The following is a 25,890-nucleotide window of genomic DNA, read 5'->3' on the forward strand; positions in this document are numbered from 1 at the left end:
TCAAGCCTCCAACAAAGCCTCTGTGTGCGGCGTCGCTGGTGGGCCGGCGGTGCGCCCGGCCTCACAGGTCTAGCGTGTCCGCTGGACCGCCGAGTGGCCCCGCCGCGGGTCACGCCGGGGGCGCCATTAGGCGGCCGTGTCGGCTGGCGGTCCTGTGCTTGGCCGCTCGCCGCCGCCGCCGCCGCCGCCGCCGCCGCCGCCGCCATCCGGCAGCGAGGTGAAGGTCAGGTGCTGGGCCTCGGTCGGCTCGCTGCCCAGCAGCGAGGTGAAGGTCAGCTGCTGGCCCTCGGTCGGCTCGCTGCCCAGCAGCGAGGTGACGGTCAGCTGCTGGGCCTCGGTCGGCTCGCCGGCGTCTGTCACCTGGTGACGTCGCGGCAGCGCCACACTGCTGGGCGCCTCGGTGCTGAGCGTGCGGCGCCGGCTGGGCGCCCGGCCGCCCAACCCGCTCCGAGCCTGCAGCACTCGGTACTGACGCCGCAGCTGCGTCCGCACCTGGGAAGACCCCGGTCCAGACGATAGAGTCGGCCGCCGGGTGGCCAACGGCGAGAGGTGGAACGGAGATGCTGGAGGTGGGGGCTGAGGTGGAGGCGATAACACAAAAACGCCGCAGTATCTTCGTACATGCATCTGGTACCACTTGCATGCGAATATCCAACAAAAATATTTGATAATATGCAAGGGCCGAGCCCATTAGAGGAACAGAATGGCGCCTCTGTGACAAGTACCATTGTTACTTCCGTACCGTGCGGAGGAGTGAGTGGTGCAAAACCAGGCGTGGAAATTTGAGCGAAGTTCGGCATGTATGACTGAAGTGAAGAAGTCGTTTGACAAAAAGTGGAATGGCGCGTTTCTGACACTTTTCAGTTCATAGTGCTTGTTTGCCATTCTTAAATTTTATTTGGGTAATCCCACGGCACACGAGTACATTCATAACCAGTAGCCGTCCGCTTATTTAGGCGCACGAGTTTGTCAGATGTCGCCCGCTGCGACACCAGGCGTGGCGTGGCACGACCGCGCTACTACCCGGTGTAGCGCGGTGGTGCCGCGCTACTGCCACGCACCTAAAAAACAACAACAAAAAAAAAAAAAACGGCAGCTGCGTCTTGGCGGGCCCGGCCCCAGCCGCGAACTTTACCTCAGCGTTTGTGTAGAAGTATATGCAGGCGACGACGGCGCCCTGAAGGCCGCTGATGAGGTAGCTGGCGATGTAGTAGGCCTGCTCGGCGGCGCAGTCGACGTCTTCCTTGGGCGGGAGTGCTGTCACCAGGAACTGCAGGCCGAACAGCGGCACCAGCATGGCCAGAGCGCGGAACGACCGTCTGCCGCACGGACGGCAGGGGGGGGGGGGGGGTTTAAACTGCAGCCCGAACAGCGGCACCAGCATGACATCGTCTGCCACACGTACAGCAGGCGGGTTCAATGCTGAGCACGATAATGCACCTCGTTTTCCGTCACAAAGAAGTATACTCATCGGAGATCATCAAATTTTTAATTGGGCCGGGACCGCTGAGATTTTGCTCAAACTCATAAGGCCAGTAGCGATCGACATGCTCGTCCGTGGCGCATCCCGATTTCCACTGTATTTTAGGCTCCAGAAGTCATCGAAGTTGAAGACCAATGAACGCCTAGCTCCATGTTTGGTTCAAATTTAATAAAGATTATGATATTAAATCGACCAAAGGTTATTGAGGTTCCATATAATTTTGCATGCACCGTTCTGCTAGGGTTATTAATTAGAGTGACGAGAACGACATGCACCATCGTAATGAGCATGACGAACCGTAATTTGTTTCAATAATCGATTCTGTAAAATAATGCAAGCAAGCATGGGATGGCCTTGTTCTTTTTTAACTCATTTCGATACACTCTTTTCATCATTAATAAGATCACGTATTTCTTTCTAGGCAAGGGGGGCCTTTTAAGAAGAACACTAAGGGGTACATGATCGTTCCCGTCTGGAGCTGCAGGGACATTCCGTTCCAGCCTTCCGGCTGCCATTCTGGCAACATGGGCGGGATCCCTTGGTCGATCCGGAGGGCCTTATAGGGATACATCGTATGGCATTCGTCCCTTCTTGACGCGGGAGGCCTTCTGACCCATGCAGCTGGCCTCGGATCGACGCAAGAACCTCTTTGACGCAATAACATCCCTGATCGCCGCAGGCGGTCCACTAATTAGCGTATATACCCAGTCCGGCTTAACGGACCCATGCCGGGATTAGGTTGGGGGCCCACCGTTTGGTACCGCGGTCCTGACTGACACAGGATCCATCCATTGTCTCAATGCAAACACTCCTTATAAGCTGAAATGTTTCCTTTCATTGACAGGGGACCCCGACCAGAGGTCCTCTGTCATTCGGGGTCCCGTCCTCGTCCCTGTTGAGCAAATGTTCCCGGCCGACTTGTGGCTCCTTGTTGGCAAAGGACATCCTGTTAGGCGCTGGGCCACTGACCGATGCAGGAGCCCTGCACTATCGCGGGAGCCCCGACTTCGCAAATCGCGGGCCCGACCTTGTCCCCGCTTGGGAAATGGGTCCCGAGAGCTCGGACCGACACAGAGCCGACTGTTCGGTGTTGGTGATCTCTGGCCGAAATAGAGGAACGCTCTGTCTGAGAGGTACCCGATCGGTACAAGAGACCCTCTAACTGACATTTGAGATCACGGCCCCAGGGGTGGAAGTCCTTAATGTGACCTACAGCCAGCCCTTCGGGCTCTTCAGCCCTCCAATCGGACTTTTTAACTTTAGTCCCGAGGGGCCTCTTTTCGGGCCTCCTCAAACAAAGGCGGTATCCGACTCGGGGCCACTAGCCGACACATGACCCCTTGTTAGCCACTGACTGTGCGCCCCTGGCCGACACGGGGCCCACACATTGTTTCAGGGACCCAGGCCAATGCAAGCCGTAGGCCCTAGCCTTGCTCCTGCTTGGGAAATGGGCCCCAGGGTTCAGACTAAGAGGGAGCCAACTGTTCGGTGTTCATGGTCTCTGGCCAACCGAGACACACGCATTGTCTCAGAGGTCCTCAAACGGTGCGGAGGGACCTCTGACTGGTATTGCAGGTCACGGCACTACGGGCCGCGATTCTTTTTGTGACACTCAACCAGTCCTTCGGGGCCCTTATACCCTCCAACCGAGCCATTGATCGTCGGTTCCGTTTAGCCGCCGGGCCCCTTTCGCACCTCATCGAACACTGTCCTTGGTCGGCTCGGGACCCTTAGCGAATACAGGACCCTCTGTCAGGCATCGCGCTGCGGCCCATACCGACTCGGAGCTGATTGTGCGGTACTAGTGATGCCTGATTGACATTTAGGCCCATTTCAACGCAGGAGGTCCGCGATTGGTGCAAAGAGCGCTTTACCATTTGAGGGTCCGTCCTCATAGGCCAAGGCCCCGAAATGAGGCCCGACTAGCGTTTCGTGCTTTTAAGCAATCCAATCGGGCCCTTGGTCGTCGGTCACGGTGGGTCTTCCAGGGCCTCCTCAAACACTGCCTCCGGCCGACTCGGGCCCCTCGCCAACACAACACTTTGAGGAGGCCCTGTGACCAGGGCCTCCTCAAACACTGAACCTATGGCCGACTCGGGACACTTGCCAACACGGGGCACCCTGTGACCAGGGCCCCTCAAACACTGCCTCTGGCCGACTCGGGACACTTGCCAACACGGGGTCCCCTGTGACCAAGGCCTCCTCAAACAATGCCTCTGGCCGACTCGGGACCCTTGCCAACACGGGACCCCCTGTGAAGTGCTGTGGAACCTTGACAGACGCAGAGACCCGGACCAATGCAATTCGCTGGCTCCTGCTTTGTCCCTGCTTGCATGGACAAAGCAAGAGCCAATGTACACATAGCAATGTATACATAACAGCAGTGATATCCTTATTCATCACAAGAAAACTAGGAGAATGGAGATACAGATGCGTTGATATTTCGGCAACATGCCTCTATTGGAAAGAATGTCAGAAGTAGCTTCAAAATTGTCTGCTGATCCTGCTCGACCTTTCAGTTTTTTTAACAGCGAGCCCCATTTTTTAGAGGTCGCTAACATTCAGGGGATTAAACAAGGAGCACTTGCCAGCCATCACTACGACACAGTGCTTATCTAACTAAAAATGTGAACAAGTGACGAATACATGTACATGCAAAGGTATTCAAGTTAACAGTGATGTGATGCGTGCTAGCTTAAAATCGTGTACATGTATGAGTGAGGCCTGACACGTGATGCATGATGCCTGCCTAATTGAAATCAGTTGCATGGACAATTGATCCGCGATACGTGATGTCTGTTTACTTAACTCGCTTGCATGTTTGAATAAAGCATGATAAGTGATGCTTGTTTACTTGAATTCGTTTGTATGCACATGATTTGTCGCGTATTCTAATTCTTAGTTAGATATGCACTGTATCGTGGTAATGACTGGCGATCGCTACTGGTTTAATCCTCTGAATGTTGGTAACCTATTAAAACTATGCCTCCCTGTTAAACAAAACCTGAAAAATCGAGTAGCATCGGCAGGCAATTTTGAATTTTCTACTGGTTTTCGTTTCGATTAAGCCATAATGCCGAAACATCAACACATCTATATCTCCATTCGCCTGTTTTTTTTCTGCGAGAAATAAGGCTATTACTACCGTCGTTCCTTGTTTTGATTACAACCTGGTTCCTGGGTTTTTAACATCTTTTTTTGCGAAGGAGCAGATAGAAAACAGATTGAGCACATATGCATCGCACGTGTCCAAACAATTCCAGAAGTTGGAGCTGGTTTCCGGTGGTTGAAGCCATGTCAGTGATCACTTGTCTGGACACATGCGATGCATATGTACTCAATCTGTTGTTTTCTCTGCTTCTTCGTGCACACGATAGGTAGATTACGGTTAAAGCCCACAGGCACATCGAGTGGGAGGTTAGGAAAATGGTTTGTCTGAACGCATCACCTGTAACACGCTGGGGGGGGGGGGTTCACTGCATAATTATGTCCTTGTCTCAAGCAAGTCGTCTGTCTTCGCCTATCGGCAGACCAGCTTCTGACCCGCCGGCCTTTTACATGTTAGTTTGGCAGGAATGGCGGCGCCGTGGAGGACGTGGAGGACGCGTCACTCACAGCTCCCATGGCGTGGGCGACCGTTCCCAATAACCTCAGTGATCCGAAATGTCCGCTGTCTGACATTGTGAGGATTGCAGGCGCTTTGGTCAGCTGATGATGATTGTCGAACGCATGTACATGTGCTCTGGTCTCATCCCTTTCTGCTCCTTCCTGCACTTTGTTTAGCGCGTGGCGCCCAGCGCCTTTAGCGCCGTGGTCGTCACGCTCCACACTGCTGTTCCTAACCTCATTTAAGTGCTGTTCATTGTATTGTATCCTTATTTCCAAGGATGTTCCCACCTCTGACTTCGTCGTTCACGCTATGCCATCTACACTCCAACATGCCGTGTTTCCCATGTCATCGCGATGAACGTATGTTTTTGAATGCATGAATAAATACAGTGCAATGAATTGCCACCGCTGAGTTGTGCGCGTAAGACGCGACCCACCCCGCCGAAGCAACTTATTGAAGCCGTCTAATCACACTGAATACTCGGTGAAAGATGTGAGTGGACGGGTTTTTTACCATTGTAATAGACATCGAACTCGACCTGACTTGGTCAAACACGAGCATGGGCTGCAGGGATGTTCGAACACTTTAATGCTGCGCATCCAATGTCCCACTTTGGTCGCAGACAAAAACCACCAACTGTTGCACTGCACGTATGATGCAGGACTTACCTCCTACCCTCTGAAGACTGCAGTTTGGTGTTGAGAATGCGTAGCACGTTCACCATGAATACCAAATTAAGCTGAAAGGGCATCGAAGACTGATTACCCAAGCGAGTAGCTTAGTGTAACAACAAAGGCAATTGGCAAACAATCAAGTAAAAAGCAGGCAATCATAACAAATGTAAGTGCACTGGCTAAATGTTGGCGCAATTGGGTTAATACATTTGATGTCATAAATAGTCATGACTTTTCCTATGTACCTAAATGGATGAAAAGTAGCAGGCGATGATTGCCATGCGATCGTAATGATCGGCGATCACATTCACGTACCACTCAGTGCGCGGAATCAATAGGAATGGGTCAATTGGTGAGCTCCACAAACAACAGCTGGCATGGAGGTCGCAGCTGGGGACGCGGCTCGTACCAAAAGGCAAGCGAGTTTCGGGGCGTCGAGGATCCAGACCAGGTGGTGCACGTTCAGCATCCAGCAGAGTTCGTCCTCGAGCAGCGCCTTGGCCGCTGCCCAGCCGCCGACGAACAGTGCTGGAACGCCTGCGGGCAACACCGGCTGTGTCAGCCGCCCTCACGGCTCCCCCACCCGAGTGGTGGAAACTAGTAAGCCGACATGAGATCTGTAATTCAAAACCAACAGTTACATTCATGACAGTGTCCATGGTGATGGAGGCGTCGATTGAGGTCAAACTTACGTCAGGTCACTACCATAAGCAATTTAAGCAGAATTTGTACCATCGGACATCAACGGACGGACATCAACATTGTAAACTTAAGGTCATTCAAGCTGGCGTCAAGGGTACCTCACAGAATAACCTCAGGTGACAGATATCCACCGTCCGGAAGTAATTGTTTGCATGCTTTAACCAAACCCCTTTGCTGTTCTTTCAGGATACATGCATTTAGGGACTGCGAGGAAACGTTTAAAATGTACTTATTTTATCTCGTTTGGCCCGGCGCGGCAGGTTAACATAAAGCGATCTAGTCAAAAGTTCCATGACATGTGTGGAGCTGCCACCCGCCCCGTCTCTGAACTAAGTTCTAACAGATCTGATGCAAAATCGGCAGCAGGCTATGTCTAGAATGATTAAAAGCACGGGTTCCAATAGACACCAATACAATATTTAAATCATTGCTGCGAACTTGAGTTATTTAAAAGCCAAGTTTCATCTAAAATGTGAACCGAGTAACTTTATTACTTAAGTAAGTTTGATACTCTCAGCATCAAGCACCGTTAATCATATTTAAACAAGTATTTCATACTGGCTCACGTACCATTCTAATGAATGACCATTATGGTCGGTTTTGAGCATATTATTGTTTTCTATGCTATCCGATAATCTAGTTATCCTTCGACACTGAACGCTGGGGAAGCAACAACACTGCAGTAACTGGCAACGGTTAGCACCAGCAAAAGACATGAGAATGCCAAAACCCCTTTTGACTTGATTGCGCAGGATATTGTTGCATATCCCCCCGGCCATCTCATGTCCTACATTTTTCAAAGGCTGCCTTTTTGCGCTGTAATAGTTCTCTAAAGCTTTGGCCTAACACGGACTGCTATGGTAGCAAGCATACATCAGTCGTGTTTCCTATGACGGCAGTGTGTCCTATATCATCTAATCATGCCTACGGTCACTAATTGTTGATTATCAGGGTGGTGCCCATACCTTGCGGACGAAGATGGACGCAAACAATTTCAAGATTTCTTGGAAAGAAATAAACGACAGGAAATATTTTACTGTGACTATTCCCCCTCCACTTTCTCGAGCGCTTTTAAATGACGGAATGCGCAATTTTCTCAGAATACCATTTGCGGCTGCAATTTATCAAAACGTTATAACAAATCAAATCTTCCACACAGAGCACTTCCGTGAAGACTGCTGACGTGCCGCTGGGAAGATGTCGGCAGGTGAAGAGTTAGCATGGTTGTAACGTTAGCAAAGCCGGGGTGGCCCGGTGCGTAGCACCCAGCCGCCCTGCTCGCGCACAGGACAATAACAACTACCGGCACCAGAAGCCGGACAGGCTCCGCAGGCTGGCGGCCGCGGCCCACGCACGTGTAACGGTGCGCCGGCCGCGCACACACACGCACGCGCGCGGCGGCGGCCAGCGGCCAGCGTATCTGACGTCGGGGAGCGGCGCCGGGCCGCCGCGCCGCCCCCGTCCGGCGCGCGACCTTGTTACGCCCCGCGATTGCGGCCCTGTCCGCGCCTATCTCGAGCCCGGCGCGCACAGAAGCGGAATGTGCACACGGCCGCGCTCGGACCGTGCCTCCACAGTCCGGCTGAAGTGACGGAGGCGTCAATCCGGGGCAGTCTCGAGACTGACCGACGTGTCGGCCGCGTCCATCCGGCGCAAACGGCCGGCGCAAGGCTGTGAAATCTGACTGAAGTTGTTGAAAAATCAGCTCACCGACCTTTTCTATAGGGACAGAGCAAATCATCGCTCAGAGCTGCACGTCTAAGGCAACCCTGAAAATTGGCGCCATTTCGTGCGCTGCTGGCCACAACGTGCATCCTCTGTGTCCACAACAGTGACCAACAATAACCAACAATGACCAACAATGACAAACCATGAGACAGCAGATCCCAGAGTAAACAAGCCTGGAAGAGCCGCTGCGCAGTTCACACACCAGAGACAGCAAACATGCCACATGCATGGCGTCATCTTGTATCGGCACTCGCTCAGGGACTCCCGACACTTCTATTTCTAGAAGGTCCCGTCTGTGGCTGCCACCTGTGTGCGGTGAGGCGGATAAGGCATTCGTCGCAGCCTGCGTGTACACCTCCGGTCGCGTTGTTCTGTATCATGTCCACGAACACATGTGTACCTGCCGTCATCCGTGCTGAATAGGGCTTGTCATGTCCCCTAGTCGGCCCAGCAGGGCATCAACCCTCGCCCTGATTCGCCGTTTTTCGTAATGCGGACTGATGGGGAGGGGAGAGGTCGATGCGCCCCCTGGCGTTTCGGAACTAAGACAGATAGAGCCGGTGGATTGATCTGAGCGAGATCTTGCGATTGGTAATGGTTTGTATGTGACTAGGTGAAAATTGACCCCATTTTGCCGGGTCAAAGTACAACTTTTCTCAAAAATTGCACTTTCTAGCTTTACAACCACATGTATACGAAGTTATGTCGCTTAGCGACACAAAACCTGTGCTGGCAGCCAATGCAGGTGTGTTCTCCCTAAATGAAACAACGTCGGTCCGCCGCGCGCGTTCCGCAGTACCGTCGGAAGCCGGCCGCCGCCCTCGCCGGCCGTAGATCGCCGCAAAGTGTTCCTCAAGAGTCACCGCTGCTCCGAAAGCGAAAATCCTCGGCACACAATTTTGGAGTGAAAACGCACGCAATGGTCGCAGTGGATGCCTCATCGGCTTCTGAAAATATGGGCGAGATTACAACGTGTGCCGAAGTGGTACCCTCAAAAACGTTGGGAGGTCACATAAACCCACCTGCCCGCCCACGTTCCCTCTGTTACGGCGAGGGGTAAAGACTTCCTCAGCTCCGGATAAATGCCAGTGCTCAGTACCCCAGCGTAGCGAAAAGAACACGCTACATCATTCCCCAGCCTAGCGGGTTAATGTACCACATGGAAAGACCCGGCCCGTCGAACAGACACGTAAGCTCTCTCAACATCAGTGCGCGTGGCACATGATATTTTCCCATGCCCTCTTTGCGACAGGCTGACACTGGAAGCGACTTTAGGTAAGCCGTTCTGCCGATCCACGTCGGCGGAAGTCTCACCCCATCCCAGCGTGCAGAACACGTAGGTTTTGAAGGGCTTGGCGAAGGGCCGGGCGACCGAGTGGTGCAGGCCCAGCCCGACGGTCAGCATCCAGGTCCAGGAGCTGAGCACGGCGTACTTGTAGAGCGCCTGCAGCAGGCGGCAGCCGATGCCGCCGTCCGTCCCGTCCACCGCCTGCCAGCCGGCGCCGGCACCGGCTCAGACACGCGCGTGCCGGAGTTCACCGGCGGCCAGCTCTGCAGCGCCGTGCCGGCGGCAGGGTCGCTGGCGGTTACCGTGTGACTGTGTGTGTGTGTGTGTGACCGGCGTGCCCCGAGGCTGTGGCGCCACGTGCCCCGTTCAGGCCGCCCCGACACTATCTGGCTATCACTGCACGGATCTCGAGCGGCTCGCTGTCATACGAATGCAAACACCCGAGGGCGGTTGCCTCGCATTACAAACTCGTGTTCGTCAATATTGACTGGTGTCTCAATTGATGGAGCGCTGATTACAGCTGTTTGGTGCCACGATTAAGTACAACTGCTTCCTCAGCCGCCTGTTGAAGTGGCCGGGAGACAACACCGGCGCGCCGGCCGTCACAAGCGCGAGGCGTTTTCTGCGGGCGGGCGTTCGCGCCGCTCCGCCTGCTCGAGCCGAGACGGGGCTCGGCGCGCGCTGCGGCCGGCACTGACCCCCGTCAGGTGGGAGAGGTTCAGCACCACCGCCCGCCAGACGACCATCACGCAGCGCACGAGCAGCGCCGCCATCAGAGAGCCGTGCAGCAGGAACTGGCCCGAGTGCAGACTCCGGATGATGGCGGTCAGCACCACGGCCGGCAGCAGGACCAGCATCGACACCTGCCGCGCGGCACAGTAGCTCAGTGATACCCTTGGCAGCGCAGGACCACAGCTAACACGCCTGCAGCACCGCACAGAAGCCTGGTCCGGAGAACGGGAGCACAGCGCCAGACGGATGACACCACAAGACAAGACCACAGTACGCACACGTGCAGTACTGAACAGTAGGGGAGATCGAGTGCAGCTGTCGGGCGGGTATGCTGTACGTTGTACAATGAGTGCTCCTTCCGGGTTAAAAACTGCCGTCGCTGACCGTTACTTTAGCTGTTATAGTCAGCAAACCGTTAATACGGCTGACAGCAATTTTCCAACGTCAGAAAATTCGTGTTTGTGTATGATAACAGCTGATTGCTAATATTGACTATGATAGCTCATTAAGATCTTCTTGCACTTGTTTGCCTTTGCGCTTGGCGGGTTAGGTTTATATGAAACATGCCTTGGAGGTTTTCGTGCTTAAACCTGGAATGAAAGAGTGGGAAAGTTTCGACGTAATGGAAATGGTGAATGTGTAGGATTGACGAAAAGTGGTTGCTGTTCTGCAAAATGTACCAAGAGTGAGTGGATCACGAATATGTTTGACCACACTATGAAACGGACACTATCGCATAACATACACTTGACAGCGTTCCAGGTCGGTAGCGAAGTTTTGCTTTTTCGGTGACCCCAAATATGTATCATTTCAATTTCCAAAATATGAACGAGATATGGCCTGCTAAATGGAAGATGTCTCTTAAGCAAAATGCGTCATTTCTCACATACCCAACCCGGCAATGAAATGACATTTAGGGCATCCAATGAGAACCTGCACTTAGATAACCGCAGGATAATGCACATGCAGAAGGCATATTAACAACAGCCATACATTTTCTGCGCACTGCATTACATAAAATCACACGTTCTCACTCCAATCCCCGGTTACCAATATCTCGTCATCTAAAAACCGGGTACCCCTGCAGTCTATTCGTCAGTTAAGATGGGTGCCGTGTCACCAATATCTGTGGCTTCCAGACTCATGCGCTTTTGCTTTCAGTGGATGTGGCTATGATAGTGAAGTAATCCACGTTCATGCTCCGGCTGAGCCATGTGCCACGCATCAATCAAAAACGGCTTTCTGGGTCACCATTTTGCAAGCATGTATACACACGGCGATATGGCGAGAATACACATGGCGAGCCAATGGTGTTGTTATATGGCCAATATTAGATGAGTGGTGATCCCTTTGCTAATTCCTTACCCTATGTGCTAGAGTAGGAGTTCAAAAACAGAGTGTCATGCGCTTTCCGTCGTGCAACGTTATGTTTGTGTTTTGTGACGTTATCTCAGTTTGTGTTTTGTGACATCTCGGTTTGTGCTTTGTGGCCATACCTCAGTTTTTCAAAGTCCACAGAGAAAGGCTGCCTCGAGTCTAACATTGAGCGCCTAACTCCTTTGGGGCAACGCACGGCATCCGAGATCATTCTACAACATTCGAACGGTTAGAGCTTTGGCGACCTTGCCGTTTCGAACTGTACGCGTGGCAATGTTTCTGGACGACTATAAAATGCTGCTTATCATTGATATGATCTCACCTGCGCCTGAATAACCTGGAAATCAACTTTGTCACACGCTAGGTATTCTTATGTTTGATAATGTTTATCATGATTCCGTGGAATAATTTGATATCGGCTGTAAGATTTGGTCTGAGTGAGCTCAATTCGAATGTTCAGTAAAAATTTCACGGGCAGCGATGACTGTTAAATTTGTTGTGAGAAATCTTCCGCCGTTAAAGCGTCTGGACAAGAACATCTGGAGCGCAGAAATCCATTAGCAGGTAGGCGGAACATCGATTTTGCGTTCTTGCAGCGCGGGACTTCCAGAATTGATTGGATTGATGGATCGCTATTAGTGATCGGACATGTAAGGTGTGTGCTTAAACTTTTGTGGTTTAGTTGCAAAGGAGCAAAGCTCAACTTTCAAAACTTTATTACAATGCGCTGAACAGTTAAGGTAATGCTTTCGAAACCAGGGAATCAGTTGATGACGTCATCATGTTGTCAGTGTCCAGAATATCACCACAAAGGGCATTTACAGCTGGATTGTCGGCATCCATGATTTTTTACCTGGACGGCGGTAGGCATCTGAAATTATAGATGTCATGGTGTACATCTACCACACTTATAATAAACATTATAAAACGCCGGTTAGGATGGGCTTTTGGTCACAATATGATAATCATGCACCATAATTCGTCATTGCTTTCTTTGGCTCATGGAAGCCAAACTTGGCCCCCAAATGCATGGTGGTTTGGTACATAGTCGATAATTCGGATAGTTAACAGCGCTTCGGCTGCTGTGGCCATTTTGCGTCGGCTTATAGCTCCCAATACACTAGAATGCTATATCAGTTGGTCTAAGTAAGCCCACAATATTTCCAGAAGCTTTGAAATCACCGATTTGACACATCTTCGAACGAAGATTTTTCGGTGGTAAGTAGGGCTACGGAGTTATATGCCATAAGTGAAAGCCTTTATGCCCAAACAGCAGCCCAAAGCCCCATATCTTGTCTTGAATTGTTTTTATATAAGATGCCGCCAGCTTGTCTTCGTGTCTTTGAAATCAATCAACCATTACTAGCTCACACTGGCTCTCACACAAAAGCCACATCAAGTCAACGTATAAATGAGGGAAACTTAAATGCTCCGTGGCACTACATGTAATAATCCAGCCAGGCAGGAAACACGTGTTACAAACCAATGACTACAGGCAGACCACTCACATCTGACAGTAAATCATGCGGATTGGAAGCGTAGAGAGTTCGTAAAAATATTATGATTTCATCGTGATCGTGGCACACAAGCCTTGGGCTTGTGTACTACAATTTTTGGTTTTTGCCAAAAACGCAGCACCTTCTTGATACGGAAAGCGAAAACCGTTCACTTGATGTCAGGTCCAAAGTAATACGACCATAACGATTGGGGACACAGTACCCCGAGGACATCTCAAGATTGGTGGTACAGTACCCCGAGGACATCTCAAGATTGGTGGTACAGTACCCCGAGGACATCTCAAGATTGGTGGTACAGTACCCGAGGACATCTCAAGATTGGTGGTACAGTACCCCGAGGACATCTCAAGATTGGTGGTACAGTACCCCGAGGACATCTCAAGATTGGTGGTACAGTACCCCGAGGACATCTCAAGATTGGTGGTACAGTACCCCAAGGACATCTCAAAGATTCCAACTGTTTGAGAGGCGTTTTATCTGACCTGCAATGCTGTCAGACCCAAGATAATTAAGTTATTACGCGTGGATGGAAATCGTCACGGCTTTTGGCCTTCTTTAAGTTCATTCGAGTCGAGAAATTCTGAGACGGAGACTTCCCAGAGGTATTGCAATGACCTATTAAATCCATCGTCTTCGCCGATGCGTGCGGGTACATATCCGACCCCGTGCGAGCCGCACCTGCCGTGTAGGGCGTCCAGCTCTCACTCAGAGGTCACTTCAGCACTTCCCGCTTACCACGTTGCAGGCGATGTTGATGTACTGGCGTACGAGTCCGTGCCAGGTGTTGGTGCAGTCGCCGTAGTCGGTGTACTCGCCGTGGGGCGCGGATCCCGCCCACGTGCCGTTCGCCGTACACTCCTTCTTGGCGAACACTCGGCAGGACGGCCGCTGCGGGCAGCGGCATGGTGTCGGGTGGCGTGGCAGCGGCATGGTGTCGGGTGGCGCGGCAGCGGCATGGTGTCGGGTGGCGTGGCAGCGGCATGGTGTCGGGTGGCGTGGCAGCGGCATGGTGTCGGGTGGCGTGGCAGCGGCATGGTGTCGGGTGGCGGGGCAGCGGCATGGTGTCGGGTGGCATGGCAGCGGCATGGTGTCGGGTGGCGTGGCAGCGGCATGGTGTCGGGTGGCGTGGCAGCGGTACGGTGTCGGGAGGCGTGGCAGCGGCATGGTGTCGGGTGGCGGGGCAGCAGTACGGTGTCGGGGTGGCGGGGCAGCAGTACGGTGTCGGGTGGCGTGGCAGCGGCATGGTGTCGGGTGGCGGGGCAGCGGCATGGTGTGGGGTGGCGTGGCAGCGGTACGGTGTGGGGTGGCGTGGCAGCGGTACGGTGTCGGGCGGTGTGGCAGCGGTACGGTGTCGGGTGACGTGGCAGCGGTACGGTGTCGGGTGACGTGGCAGCGGTGCGGTGTGTAGGGTGACGTGGCAGCGGTGCGGTGTCGGGTGACGTGGCAGCGGCACGGTGTCGGGTGACGTGGCAGCGGGGCTGGAGCTCCCATGAGTGGAGTGTGAAGTGTGTGAGTGAGTCATGTCATGTGAGCCATGAGTGTGTGAGTGAAGTGGAGATGAACCCCCCACTTCTTCCCCATATGCGCCAGCGTCGCACCAACACTTGTTGGGGCGTCCATGGAAGCAAGAAAACCCCTGAGGAACAGCCGGGGTCCAGAAACGACAAGACACGGCCAAGAAAAAATTGGGTTTAAGCCCATCCGAGGTCTTGATTGAACCTGGCAGCTCCAAGAGATCAGGGCTTCAACAGGAGAAATGGTCAAAAGAAATAGAAGCGTCAGAGCGACAAGTACCGCAGAAACGTTGGGAGCGGTAATCATGCACGGGGTTCCAAGACGACCAAAGTCCGCACACAGCACTATGGGGCCACAATAACACCAGACTGCCTCCAAGGCATCACTTGCAAACACCCAGTGCCCTAAGAATATTAGCCACTTGTCTGTAGTCTAAAAGATATTCGGCATGCGATGCAATCCGGTAAGCGAATACGGGGAAAGCAGCCTTGGTTGACCCCCAGAGACAGATGTCTAAGCGTCTCAGGAAACCCAAGACGTGTGACTTAAGGCCAAACACCAGCGAGGCATGAGCGCCGACTGCTCTGGAAACGTCGAGAATGTTCCTAAAAGGTCGCAGGGGCTTAAATGGTTAACCAAAGACAAGCTAATTGCAAGTGGGCCGGTGCCTGCAGGCGCTCTCTAGACGCCAGGGTGACTCAGAGCATTCAGAAGAAGATGCCTTGCACTAGCATGAGACCGCCACGACGGTCAGACGACTCCTGCGAATGTCCGAGGACACCAGGGCATCCAGAACCCACTGGTGAGTGTGCAGAGGTCTTCGAACGCCTGGAAGCCCGCATGAATAATCATAAGTCTGGTTGCGTAGTCTGGTCACGAGAGGTGGCCAGCGAGGATGATCGTGGACCAGGATCATTTCTAAATCCGCGAGAAATGCATGGCGCTCGACGAATTCTACGAGACTTATAGGCGCTTCAGGCGGTCTCAGAGCCTTCTCATAGACGTCACATATTGGCCACGCTGTCCAGTTTGTCTTTGTCCTTTGAGCGTCGAGAGTGATACATGGGCATACTCATACGGAGTTAAACATCCCGGAGCACAGTCAAAGTTTCAACACAGTGTGGGATTTTGCTGTATCCTTCTGTGGCACTGACTTTAATGATTATGCAACCACATTCATTTAGTCGCAGTTTTGGCCTCAAACGTATAATCAAGTTTAAAGTTCATTTGTTTACTTATCGATCCACACAACACATGAAATTACTGCCGCCTCTGGAATAAAATAGTTGAAGAAGCTATCTGGTTTGTGAGCTATCGACCTATTGTAAGCTAAATAGGTCGATCCGGAAACGGCACCTGAAATAATCGTCTTGCACATTGCATTATGGGTGGCGTAACGGAACGCATACATAATTAGCCTGCCCTTGATTAGCCCGTTCTGAGATCGCAAGATTTCAGGGTGACATCACACACTCTTACCCTTAAACACTTGGTAGCCCGTTCTGAGATTGCAAGATTTCAGGGTGACATCACGCACTCTTACCCTTAAACACTCCCGCAGAGCGTTGTTACCATTAAGTCTATGCCGTAAAATTTACTTTCCGGAATAACAATTCTGCCATACAACAAAAAAGGTACAGAAGAACGATCCTGAGTCCTGACGAGCCCAGGTCAGCCCAGCTTCCCACCGCTGTCAGCCCAGCTTCCGCCGCTGTCAGCAGGGCTTTACGACCTTGAAAGTCTGCAGCCCTACAACGGCCAACATCAGTGTCATGTTGGAGAGGGTCGATATGGGGCTGACCCCGTCTGAAAATCCGCGCGGGCGCCTAATGGTGCGCCGTATTTAATTAGACATCTGACAGAACGCTAACGTCATTGGGCTGATGTCGACGCTCCCTAATGCTCTGATTCTAGTAAGTCATTTACGTATGAATGGAGCCATCCGTTCACAGCGTCAGTGAGTCTGAGTATTCAGGCTGAATGACGATTAGCCCGAAATTGAGACGTCATCACTCAACCGTCGTGCGAAAGCGGTGTTTGCAGATGACAGCTAAATCACTGCAAATACTTGCCTTTTTGCTAGAATTTCACTTCGAGAATGACGATATAAAATCGATAGGAATATATGTAACGAAACCGGAATGTGTCTATATAACTACCCTGTTGCGTACACATTCTAGTAAAAGTCGTTCACCTTGAAGTTAAATCTTTTCGCCGAAACAGTTTTTCAATCAACGATTTCTTTTGTAACGGTTGAGATCTCACTGAAATACATGACCGCGGGAAACAGGGGGAGGGGGGACAAGGTGCTAAGCCCCAACTTTCTGAAAGCTTGATACTGGCCCTAGGGCGTTGGCTAGAAAACTTGACCAAAAATGGCTATCGGCACCTATCTTGGTCGGATTACTGTCCCCTACGCTCAGTCAAGTTTAATACACATTCCTACCTATTCTGGTCCTAATTGTCTTCGCAACTGGCTCTCGTGATGTTCCTGCCTGTGCACATATACAATTATAACCTTCTAAATGTGATATGAAGTTTGAGTCAGCAACTTTCGTGGAATACCACGCAGCGACAGTTTGTTTCAAGAGCAATGCGTGATCCGAGCCCCGCCGAAGCACAGAGCACCCAGCATGATGGCTAGGCCGCGCGCGCTCCAATGGTGGGCCGGTGGACCGACCCCTGTCAGCTCTGAGAGGTCTCCATCTGACGTCACGGAGGCGGCTGTTGGGGGGGGGGACGGGTCTGCCCGCGCCCGCTGCTGGCGCCCTGCTGCCGGCGCGGCGGCGCGAGGGCGCCTCGCCCGGCGCTGCGGCGCCCCCGCGGTCCGTTTGTGTTGGCGGGTGTATCACCTGTCTGTCAGGGCGACGCACGCTTCCCAACTAGGTCGGATGAGCCAGCGGCAGCGTTCGCCGGCCCTGGTGGGCTTCAACTCCTGACTGGTGTGCCAGCCATGCACGCAATAGTGAAAAGAACGGATTGTGGGGGTTGTGTTTGTAAAGAGAAGAAGAACGGAAAGGACGGATTATGCCTTCCAAACCAATGCTGCGCTTTCACGCTGCAGAGACATCAGATACGTCAAGTTAGATTACTTCTCACAGTCACCAGTCCGATGACCGTCCGGATGCGGGAAAGACGGGATGTTTTCTTAGCAAACGGACACTGTTAAGTGTCCCCAGCCAGTGACTAGCCAGCGGCTATCTATGGATAGAGGACAGCGAGTACATCGTCTGACAGCTTCCGGGAGCTGTGAGGGACCTTCAGTTCGAGCTTGCTTGAGAGGTCACCAGCAGCAGTCAAACCGCACCACCCGCTGGCCTCACGCCGCATACCCTGCCATGGTCCAGTCCTGGTGGACCTCGAGCGTAGCAACTACACATGGCCAATGGCCGTATGCAAAACTGTTTTGGGAGTGCTCTCCTGGTTTGTCATTCAGGACATGTAAGGCTGGGCGCATTATCATACTATGGCCAATCATGTCAATAATCACCGTGACTTTTCATGCAACTGCATGAAATGTGGCGGCGCACAGGCAATGCAATGAGCACAGGCTATTTTTTATGCAATGAGCACAGGCTACTTTTCATGCGATGAGCACAGGCTACTTGTAGTATTCGATAGACCCGAAGTCCCTTCAACAGTCTTGGAGCCTAGTGGATCTCATCAATGTAGCCTCGAACTGGCATGATGGCATGGCATACACTACGGCATGGTATTTGTAGAAGCAAACCTGACGACAGAGACCGCTCACGATAATTCGCCTGAATGTGTGACGACATGGTATTTCTCATTTTGCAGTAGAAAATATCAGGGAAGACCCTGCTCACGATAGTTTGCCCATCTCAATTGTGGGATTATCTCGGATCCCTCGGAAAACTCGAGTTCGACCATCAGAGGCATCTGCCAGCTACCGCGGAAGATGACGCATTGTTTCAGCAGCGGCGGCGTGAGCACCACGCAGGAAAAACATCAGTTTATCTCGTGTGTGTGCGCGCTGATCCTGTGTAAACTAATGTCCTGTGATAATGGTTTCCGGTATGCCTTCATAATGCGTGCTAACACAGTGGGCAAACACCATTTCGGACCGGCCGCCATTCCCAAACAGGGCCAACGGCTGTGAGCAATAAAATCAGCCTAAATGCACTGCAATAAGCCAGTTCGCAATTGCGATTGACGGGCTGCAAGGCCGAGCCGACGGCTGTGACCGGTGTCGTCCGCCGCAGCGGCGCCGCCACAGACGGACTGGGCCGCCACGAACGGATGGGGCCGTCACAGACGGACGGCGCCGCCACAGGCGGACAGGGCCGCCACAGACGGACGGGGGCCGCCACAGACGGACGGCGCCGCCACAGACGCACGGGATCGCCACAGACTGATGGTACCGTCACAGACGGACGGGGCTGCCACAAACGGACGCCGTCACTCACCCGGTGGGTGTATATGTAGTCGGGGCACGGCTGGTAGACGGTGGTGCCGGGCCGCGTTTCGTTCCAGCACAGCCAGGCGTCTTCCGTAGCCGGACAGTGCTGACCGCGGTCGGCAGCACCAGCCGCTGAAGCGAAGGCCGCCGTCAGTTGGACCGAAACCGACCATCCGGCATGCCGATCCTAACAGATCAACTGGTGTCAGGACTGGCGCGGGTCGATGGATGCAGGCTCACCGCGCATGTGGAGTGAATAAGAGAAGGCCATAATGACTGCTAGATACTATCGCGCTAGACAGTAACTCTGATCGGTCGAGCAATTTATACACAGCAGGTGGGTATACACTTATCCTGATATGCATAACCAGCAAGCGTATGCTCACACACGCGAATAAATCACAGTCCCGTGATAAGACCGCGGTCTCTGAGACATATGTCTCAGATATGCCATGTAGATATATTATGGACATATGCCTGATAATACCATGCAATGAAATCAAACATAGCGTTTGTAGCTGCCAGCTGCGGGTTAGATCCAGCCGTTCCTGGAAATTGCAGACCCAGCAGCGCACCGCATAACATTTGCATGCCGAGCAGGCAAGAACCCGCGTTAATTCAGCACACACCACGCATTGTCTGTAAGGCCCGTCTCTTCTTCACCTATGATTCCTGTGCACCATATCCTTGAGTCATCACCCATCCGAGCCATTGATGAGGGAAAACCAACTAAGACCTCGCACTTGCTCTCGTCAGGACGCCGCGACAGTAGGGCTCACTTGTTCCCCAGGCATCGCAAGACGCCGCCACAGCAGGGCTCGCTTGTTCCCCAGTCGTCGCAGCTTACCCGCTCTCTGCAGGCGTTGCGGGACGAGCTCACCTGCTCTCTGCAGGACGTTGCGGGACGAGCTCACCCGCTCTCTGCAGTCGTCGCGTGACGAGCTCACCTGCTCTCTGCAGGACGTTGCGGCAGCACTGTTGCGAGCTGCGGCAGCACTCGGCCCATTTGGCGGCGAAGTGCGGCTCGGCGAAGGTGCGGGCGATGGCGTCGACCGCCGCCGGGTCGGAGAGGTTGGCGAGCAGCGCCGTACTGCCATTCGCTGTGTGCAGGTACTGTGCGACACGGCAGGCCGTTCATAGCAGCGACAGGCCATGATGTCAGGGGCTTTCCATTTCAATGCAGCGGGGGAATGCCAGGTTTGCCTTAGAGTGAGGAGACTTTATGTTCGAGGCGCTCAAAAAACGCACTCTTTTATCACTTTATCACGACAACGGAGCTTCTCAATACGTCACGAAAATTTGCACAACATTGCCGGCTGCTCAGCAGGTGGAACGAGCCTATATGTCCTATATGTCAATGTTATCACATTTTTGCGTCTTTACTAGCTCCAAAAGCTGATGAAAAGTAGGCTCGTCATACGGGCGGTCTCTGCAGCAACTTGCACCACAGAGTGGGATGCGTTCCGTTGCACCACATGGTAGGACGATGACACCGTTTGTAAAAGCGCCACACGCACACACACAAGCACCTACACGCACGTACGTACGTATATAACCGAGGCCGACCCATTGACCTGCCAGCGACGCCGCCCCAGCAGCAGGCGGCGGCCCGGCAGGAACCAGTCGTGACCGGAGTACGCGTAACACCACGTGCAGGTCACCAGGTCAAACTGGGCCGGCGGGTAGCTGGCGCCGTCCCTGAATCGACACAGTTTCTGCGCCGCCACCTCGGAGCGGACCAGCTGTGAACGAGGACGAGCAGCTCACGTAAGTCTTTCCACCGGGCACAGGGAGCGGGGTGATGTGACTTGTCTTTGGACGTCAAACCGCTGCTATAATGTCAGTCGATATATTTTTCAAAAAGTTTCTTATTGCATAACTTGTGAGGTGCATTTGAGAGGAGCATTACGCACATGGATAACATAGTACTAATAGCCTTATTCCTCGTAGATGAACCGGAAAAATGGAGAGATAGATGAATTGGTTTTTCGGCTACATACCGTTATCGTAACGAGTATCAGTAGTAAATCCAAAATTGTCTGCCGATCTTACTTTTCAATTTGGTATGCCGGCCCTCATTGGCTGCTTGATGCGTATGACGCTTTGCTATTGCTAAACCAGTTTTTAAGTGCATTTCCCCACTATCAGTCATTCATCATCTATCAACGATCTCATGGGAGTCATGGGATATGCCCTTTTTGTGTTGCGGATTGAAATACACAGAGATGGTTCTAAACTTGGTGGCTCTGCCTAAACGTCAGATTCACATTGCCTGTCATGATTTGAGCTTCCTTCACTGAGCAGAGGCAATTCCACGAACAGGCTGGAAAGCAAGCCAGCAAAAATAACAGTTTTTTTAGTTAGGACACCGTTTTTTAACACAAAGCAACAGGCATGACTGGGCGGCAGGTACCACACCAGACACGCCGTGAATGATAACCTGCCAGCTTGACGAGACAGAAAGGTGACCATCTCCAAAGCAAACTTAAACTTCCACAGAACAAAGACCTTAAACAAAGACCTGTGCTCGAGCTCACTGGTGAGCCTGAAACCTGAGCATGCGCTGCTTAAGTGTTCGAGGAGCTCTGTGACATGGCGCTCTTTCAACACGGGAAATATGTCATATCTATACCTCCTCTACACCTCGACCTCATGAGGAAAGGTGTCCAAAATGTTGAAAAATCCGCAAGCTACACAAAACACGTCCGCAAACAAAACAAAGGCATATTCAGAGGGAACGTTAGCAAAAAGTGTGTGTTAGTAGGGGGGAGGGGGCGAGGAGGGAGCTGCAACGGTCATTCATTTGGAGTTGAAATTCGTTGAATGCACAATACGGCACGTCAAGGTTTATTGCTGGGCGTATGAATATTTGCCTAAGGCAATGATTCATATGCACAAGTTTTCCTTTTTGACTGATGGCATGATGCGAATCGGCGTGATGATGTTTCAGAGGCGTACACAACTTGGGTCGGAGCCAGTCAGCATGGGCTAGGGAATGGGACAAATATTTTGAAAGCAATTTTTCAGACTATTCTTGCATCCATATGATAATCATCTGCCGTTCATTTCATAGCTCCATCGCGTGATTTCGGAACACAACGGGATAAGGTTATATAAAAAGCAGCATCATGTGCGAGTATGCTACAGGAGCTAATTCGGGCTTACGCTCAGACGTTCAGCCTGAGAACCTTAGAAGGGAGTTTGAATGATACTTGATGTTGCATTTCTGCGCCAAATACCATCAAGATTACAAGATGTGTGTTCTGATGCATGTTGATTAGCAACGTAACTACTTATCTTATCTTCAGGAGCACTGATATACATGAAATGCTGAACTGCCCTCTGAGTCCTTTCTACCCCACAAGAAGCAGGCTGGAAAGTGCATTCTTACTTGACCCTCATCTTCTGAGTGGAGGTGTCTCAGTATGGGTTGAGGGCGTGGACAATATCCTAACACGCGCCCGGGTGGCCGGCCAGATACCTTTCGCTCGGGTGGGTTGGGGGGGGGGGGTCAATTTGACCTCCCCTGAGATCTCAGGAGATAGAAGGCCTAGAGACAACCAAACTTACAGGGTGTGTTGATGTTTACGTGAAATCACTTAGGTAAAATTTTGAGGTTCCTAGGTCATGACCTTCGGATCAAATAAGGTCAAGCAAGGTCAAATGTTAGGTTGGTCTCTAAAGTGACCCCAGAATCTGGCTAACCGTTTCTAAGGTATCTGCAGGTATCTAAGGTAACAGGTATCTGCCCTTCCTCGGTGTTGCGGCATAGCGAACAGGCGATGACACCCACACTGGAGTGCTTGGAGGACGAGACATGCGGTCAGGTATTTGGAGGTCAAAGTGGTCAACACAGGGAGACAGGACCACCCGTGCAAAGGGCGCAGATATTTTCGTCGAGTCGAAACGGAAATGGGAGAGGGATGGACACTTTGATCAAACTTGGAAACCCAACACACTTTGTCAAAATAGCTGCTCGGATTAAAAAAAGATACTGTGGTCAGAAAGCACAGGTCACGATAATTGGTGGAGGAAAATTAGCCTTTCGTGATCATGCCTTACACAAAATGAGTTTGCAAGAAGATGATGCAAATTTTAAAACGCTCGTGCAAACACATGACCGGCGGCGAATCTATAAAGAAATTCACATGCACCTAGCTTAGCTTAAAGAAAGTCAAAAGCGGGTCAAAATGCGCAAAAGCTGTTGCTAGGTAGTCATGCAAAGGCCTGAAGGAATATTCCTAATCTAAAGGCATTGATGTAAGCATCAGATATGCCGAAATAAGCCCATTTTTTACTATCGGTATACTTTTGAGCGGAAAAGGTTTCTCTAGAAAACACAATTTTTTGATTGAGTAAGTATGCTCCTCACTACGTTATTGTCTAATTGTGCCATGGCACCTTGCACGACGTCGATTGAGAGCCAATTGACGGCCGTTATATCTGGAAATAGAGCTCAAGAACGCCAGGCATGAACGCATTGACAATCATATTTTTCGTGGCCTTAATCGCTGAATGACCAAAAGACTGGCAGGATTTGAATGACGTTATTATGCAGTCATGCATCCCTGGGTGACCTTGAAATAATCTGCACGAAGTAGTCTGCACATCTTCGTGGGGTATAGCTCAAAAACTTGAGGTTTAGGTCTTAAGAAGAGCGTGCCTGTTAATTGAACCAAATGGTTTCCAAGATGGCTATTTTAGTTTAAAACCTCATACAAATGTGAAACACTCCCTTCAAAGACACGAGGCGGCAAATGCCAGAGATCGGCAAGAAAGAGGGATGTAGACAATTTAGGCTTGCCGAAGTCCTTTCTAGTCAATCTGCTTCGCAGGAGTAAGAAACCTCTTGGACTTTGTGGTAGCTGGTGAAAAAGAAAGCAGTTTTATCCCTTTTAGGACGGCTACTGAGATGCCAGTGAGTTGAAAACTGGGTTTGCTGATAGTGGCATAAAGGAAAGGGTAAAATCATTGTAGCTAGGACTGAACAAAGGAGGAGTGCCCAGTAGAATAACGTAACACTGGTCGCGTTAGCGGGTTTGGGGTCACAACATGTCATTCACGTACGCGTCATCTGGTTTTGTTATTGCAATGAGCAGTTCGTGAAGGAATTGCGTTGAGATGAGAATGTGGATGACACAGTAGTAATAGCTTTATTCATCGAAAAAAACTGTGGGAATGGAGAAATATTTTCGGTTGACATTTCGGTAACATGCCCGCATCACAACGAATGACAGGAGCAGATATTCACTTCTGCTATTCGTTTCGATAAAGACATGCTGCCGAAATATCAACGCATCTGTATCTCCATTCTCTTGGTTTTTCTCAGAGGAATAAAGCTATTACTACTGTCTTATCTACCTGCGTAATGTTCCTCGCAAATGCTCTTATCAACTTACGTAGATGTGGCAAGATGGAAGAACATATGAATGTGTTATGGTGGCATTTACGCGTAAATCCCTGTGGCACGTGCATATGTTCTTTCACACAAACTTGTATGTGCCCTTCTACGGTTACAGTTATTAGCCAGCATGTGACAGTATAAAATTCTGAGAAATTACGTTTTGGCATCGTATCACCTGCCCATGATGTGTTTTAGCACAAGATCGCAGTAACCGTCTGCCTTAACTGTAAGCGGGGGGTCTCTTGTCTCTGTTGTCACAAAGGGATGTGTGTGTCTGAAATTACAAAGGGGTGTGTGTCTGAAATTACAAAGGGATGTGTGTCTGAAATTACGTGCGACTGCTGTGTATTTTCTTAGTGAGAGGTCGGCTACATTTGTCTTAACATTGAGCAATCGAGGCTAAAGGATTGGGGCATGTTATCAAAAACGCTAACATTAAAAAGGCAACTGGTTGAAATGTTACTATTTTACATCAAGTCCCGGCATTTATCTGGTATCACTGGAACTCCCCTTGACGTCGCGCGACGTCGCTCGCGTCAATGCCGGAACACGAGCCTTTCCGCCAGACCGGCGCAGCCGATGGCGGCAATCTTGGCGCAATCGGTCAGCGCGTCCGGCCGCAGCACGCTCGACTTGGCTGCGGATTTACGGCGGTTTGGGCTGGCGACTCTCAGAATATCGGACACGCTGCGTTAGCCGACCGAGATTCGGCGGGCGGAGAGACGGTCGACGGATCGAACGGTGCCCAAAGTGAGGCGTTCCGTGCCACGATGCTCGTGAGGTTGCACTCTTCTGCTTAGGATTCGACTGCGGAAGCTCACCTAGCGCAGGTTGATGCGGTGATGGGCTTCCAGATGAAGGAGTGGTTGGGTGACCTGTTTCGATTGAACCCAGCCAGTGACCTGTTTCGATTGAACCCAGCCAGTGACCTGTTTCGATTGAACCCATCTGTGGCTTGCTCGGGAGGCGTGAGTAAATATTGGCACCCCTCTGCTTTTGTCGCCAACTTATAACTGCCAGGAGGGCGAAATTTGGCTGGCTGGCTCGTGACATACATGCCGTTGGAGGAACCGCTGTTTTTTTTATCCGATAGCTTCGACCTATGGCGCGTGGGACGCGCCAGCTGAGCTGCACTCATGCTCATTGAGGCAGCTGAATTGGCAGCCTTTAAAGCTGCAGGGTTCGAGCTTCAGAAGTATCTTCTGTGACACAGCGCTGCCTAAATATGACAATATTACGAAAAGTATTAATAAAGTGTAACTTGCGTGGCGTGCAGAATGACGGACTTGGAGCACGCTGAGTCACGAAGGCCGTGGTCCAAAGTCCCCCAAGTAATTCGGCCAGAGAATATTCACACAAGGCATCCAATCGTGTCCCAGTGAACTCTCCAAGTGTCAAAGGTGGACATGCGGCTCACGCGCCTGTTTGCTCGGCCGCCAT

At 51.6% G+C, this 25,890-nt stretch overlaps 1 protein-coding gene across 1 annotated transcript; it reads right to left on the bottom strand.

Moving 5' to 3' along the window:
• LOC119108030 (secretin receptor) lies at positions 1–25,890 on the bottom strand. Its single transcript, XM_037231614.1, has 13 exons — positions 25,872–25,890; positions 25,023–25,087; positions 20,594–20,788; positions 19,994–20,159; positions 19,054–19,178; positions 13,847–13,999; positions 10,184–10,348; positions 9,512–9,686; positions 6,177–6,304; positions 5,762–5,832; positions 1,136–1,319; positions 189–492; positions 1–35 (listed from the first exon to the last, which is right to left on the bottom strand). The coding sequence occupies exons 1-13, from the start codon at positions 25,888–25,890 to the stop codon at positions 1–3; spliced, it is 1,785 nt and encodes a 594-aa protein (XP_037087509.1).

The sequence above is a fragment of the Pollicipes pollicipes genome, unplaced genomic scaffold (genome assembly GCF_011947565.3).
Source record: "Pollicipes pollicipes isolate AB1234 unplaced genomic scaffold, Ppol_2.1 Scaffold_6686;HRSCAF=7923_pilon_pilon_pilon, whole genome shotgun sequence".
Classification (NCBI taxonomy): Eukaryota; Metazoa; Arthropoda; class Thecostraca; order Pollicipedomorpha; family Pollicipedidae; genus Pollicipes; species Pollicipes pollicipes.

What these genes read in the sequence shown, in the direction of transcription:
- LOC119108030 (XM_037231614.1), bottom strand. An exon ending in GTTCTGCACGCTGGGATGGG is followed by an intron (nt 6,305 to 9,511) that starts GTGAGACTTCCG and finishes TGTTGCCCGCAG; the next exon opens with GCGTTCCAGCACTGTTCGTC. An exon ending in CGAAACTCGCTTGCCTTTTG is followed by an intron (nt 5,833 to 6,176) that starts GTACGAGCCGCG and finishes ATGCCCTTTCAG; the next exon opens with CTTAATTTGGTATTCATGGT.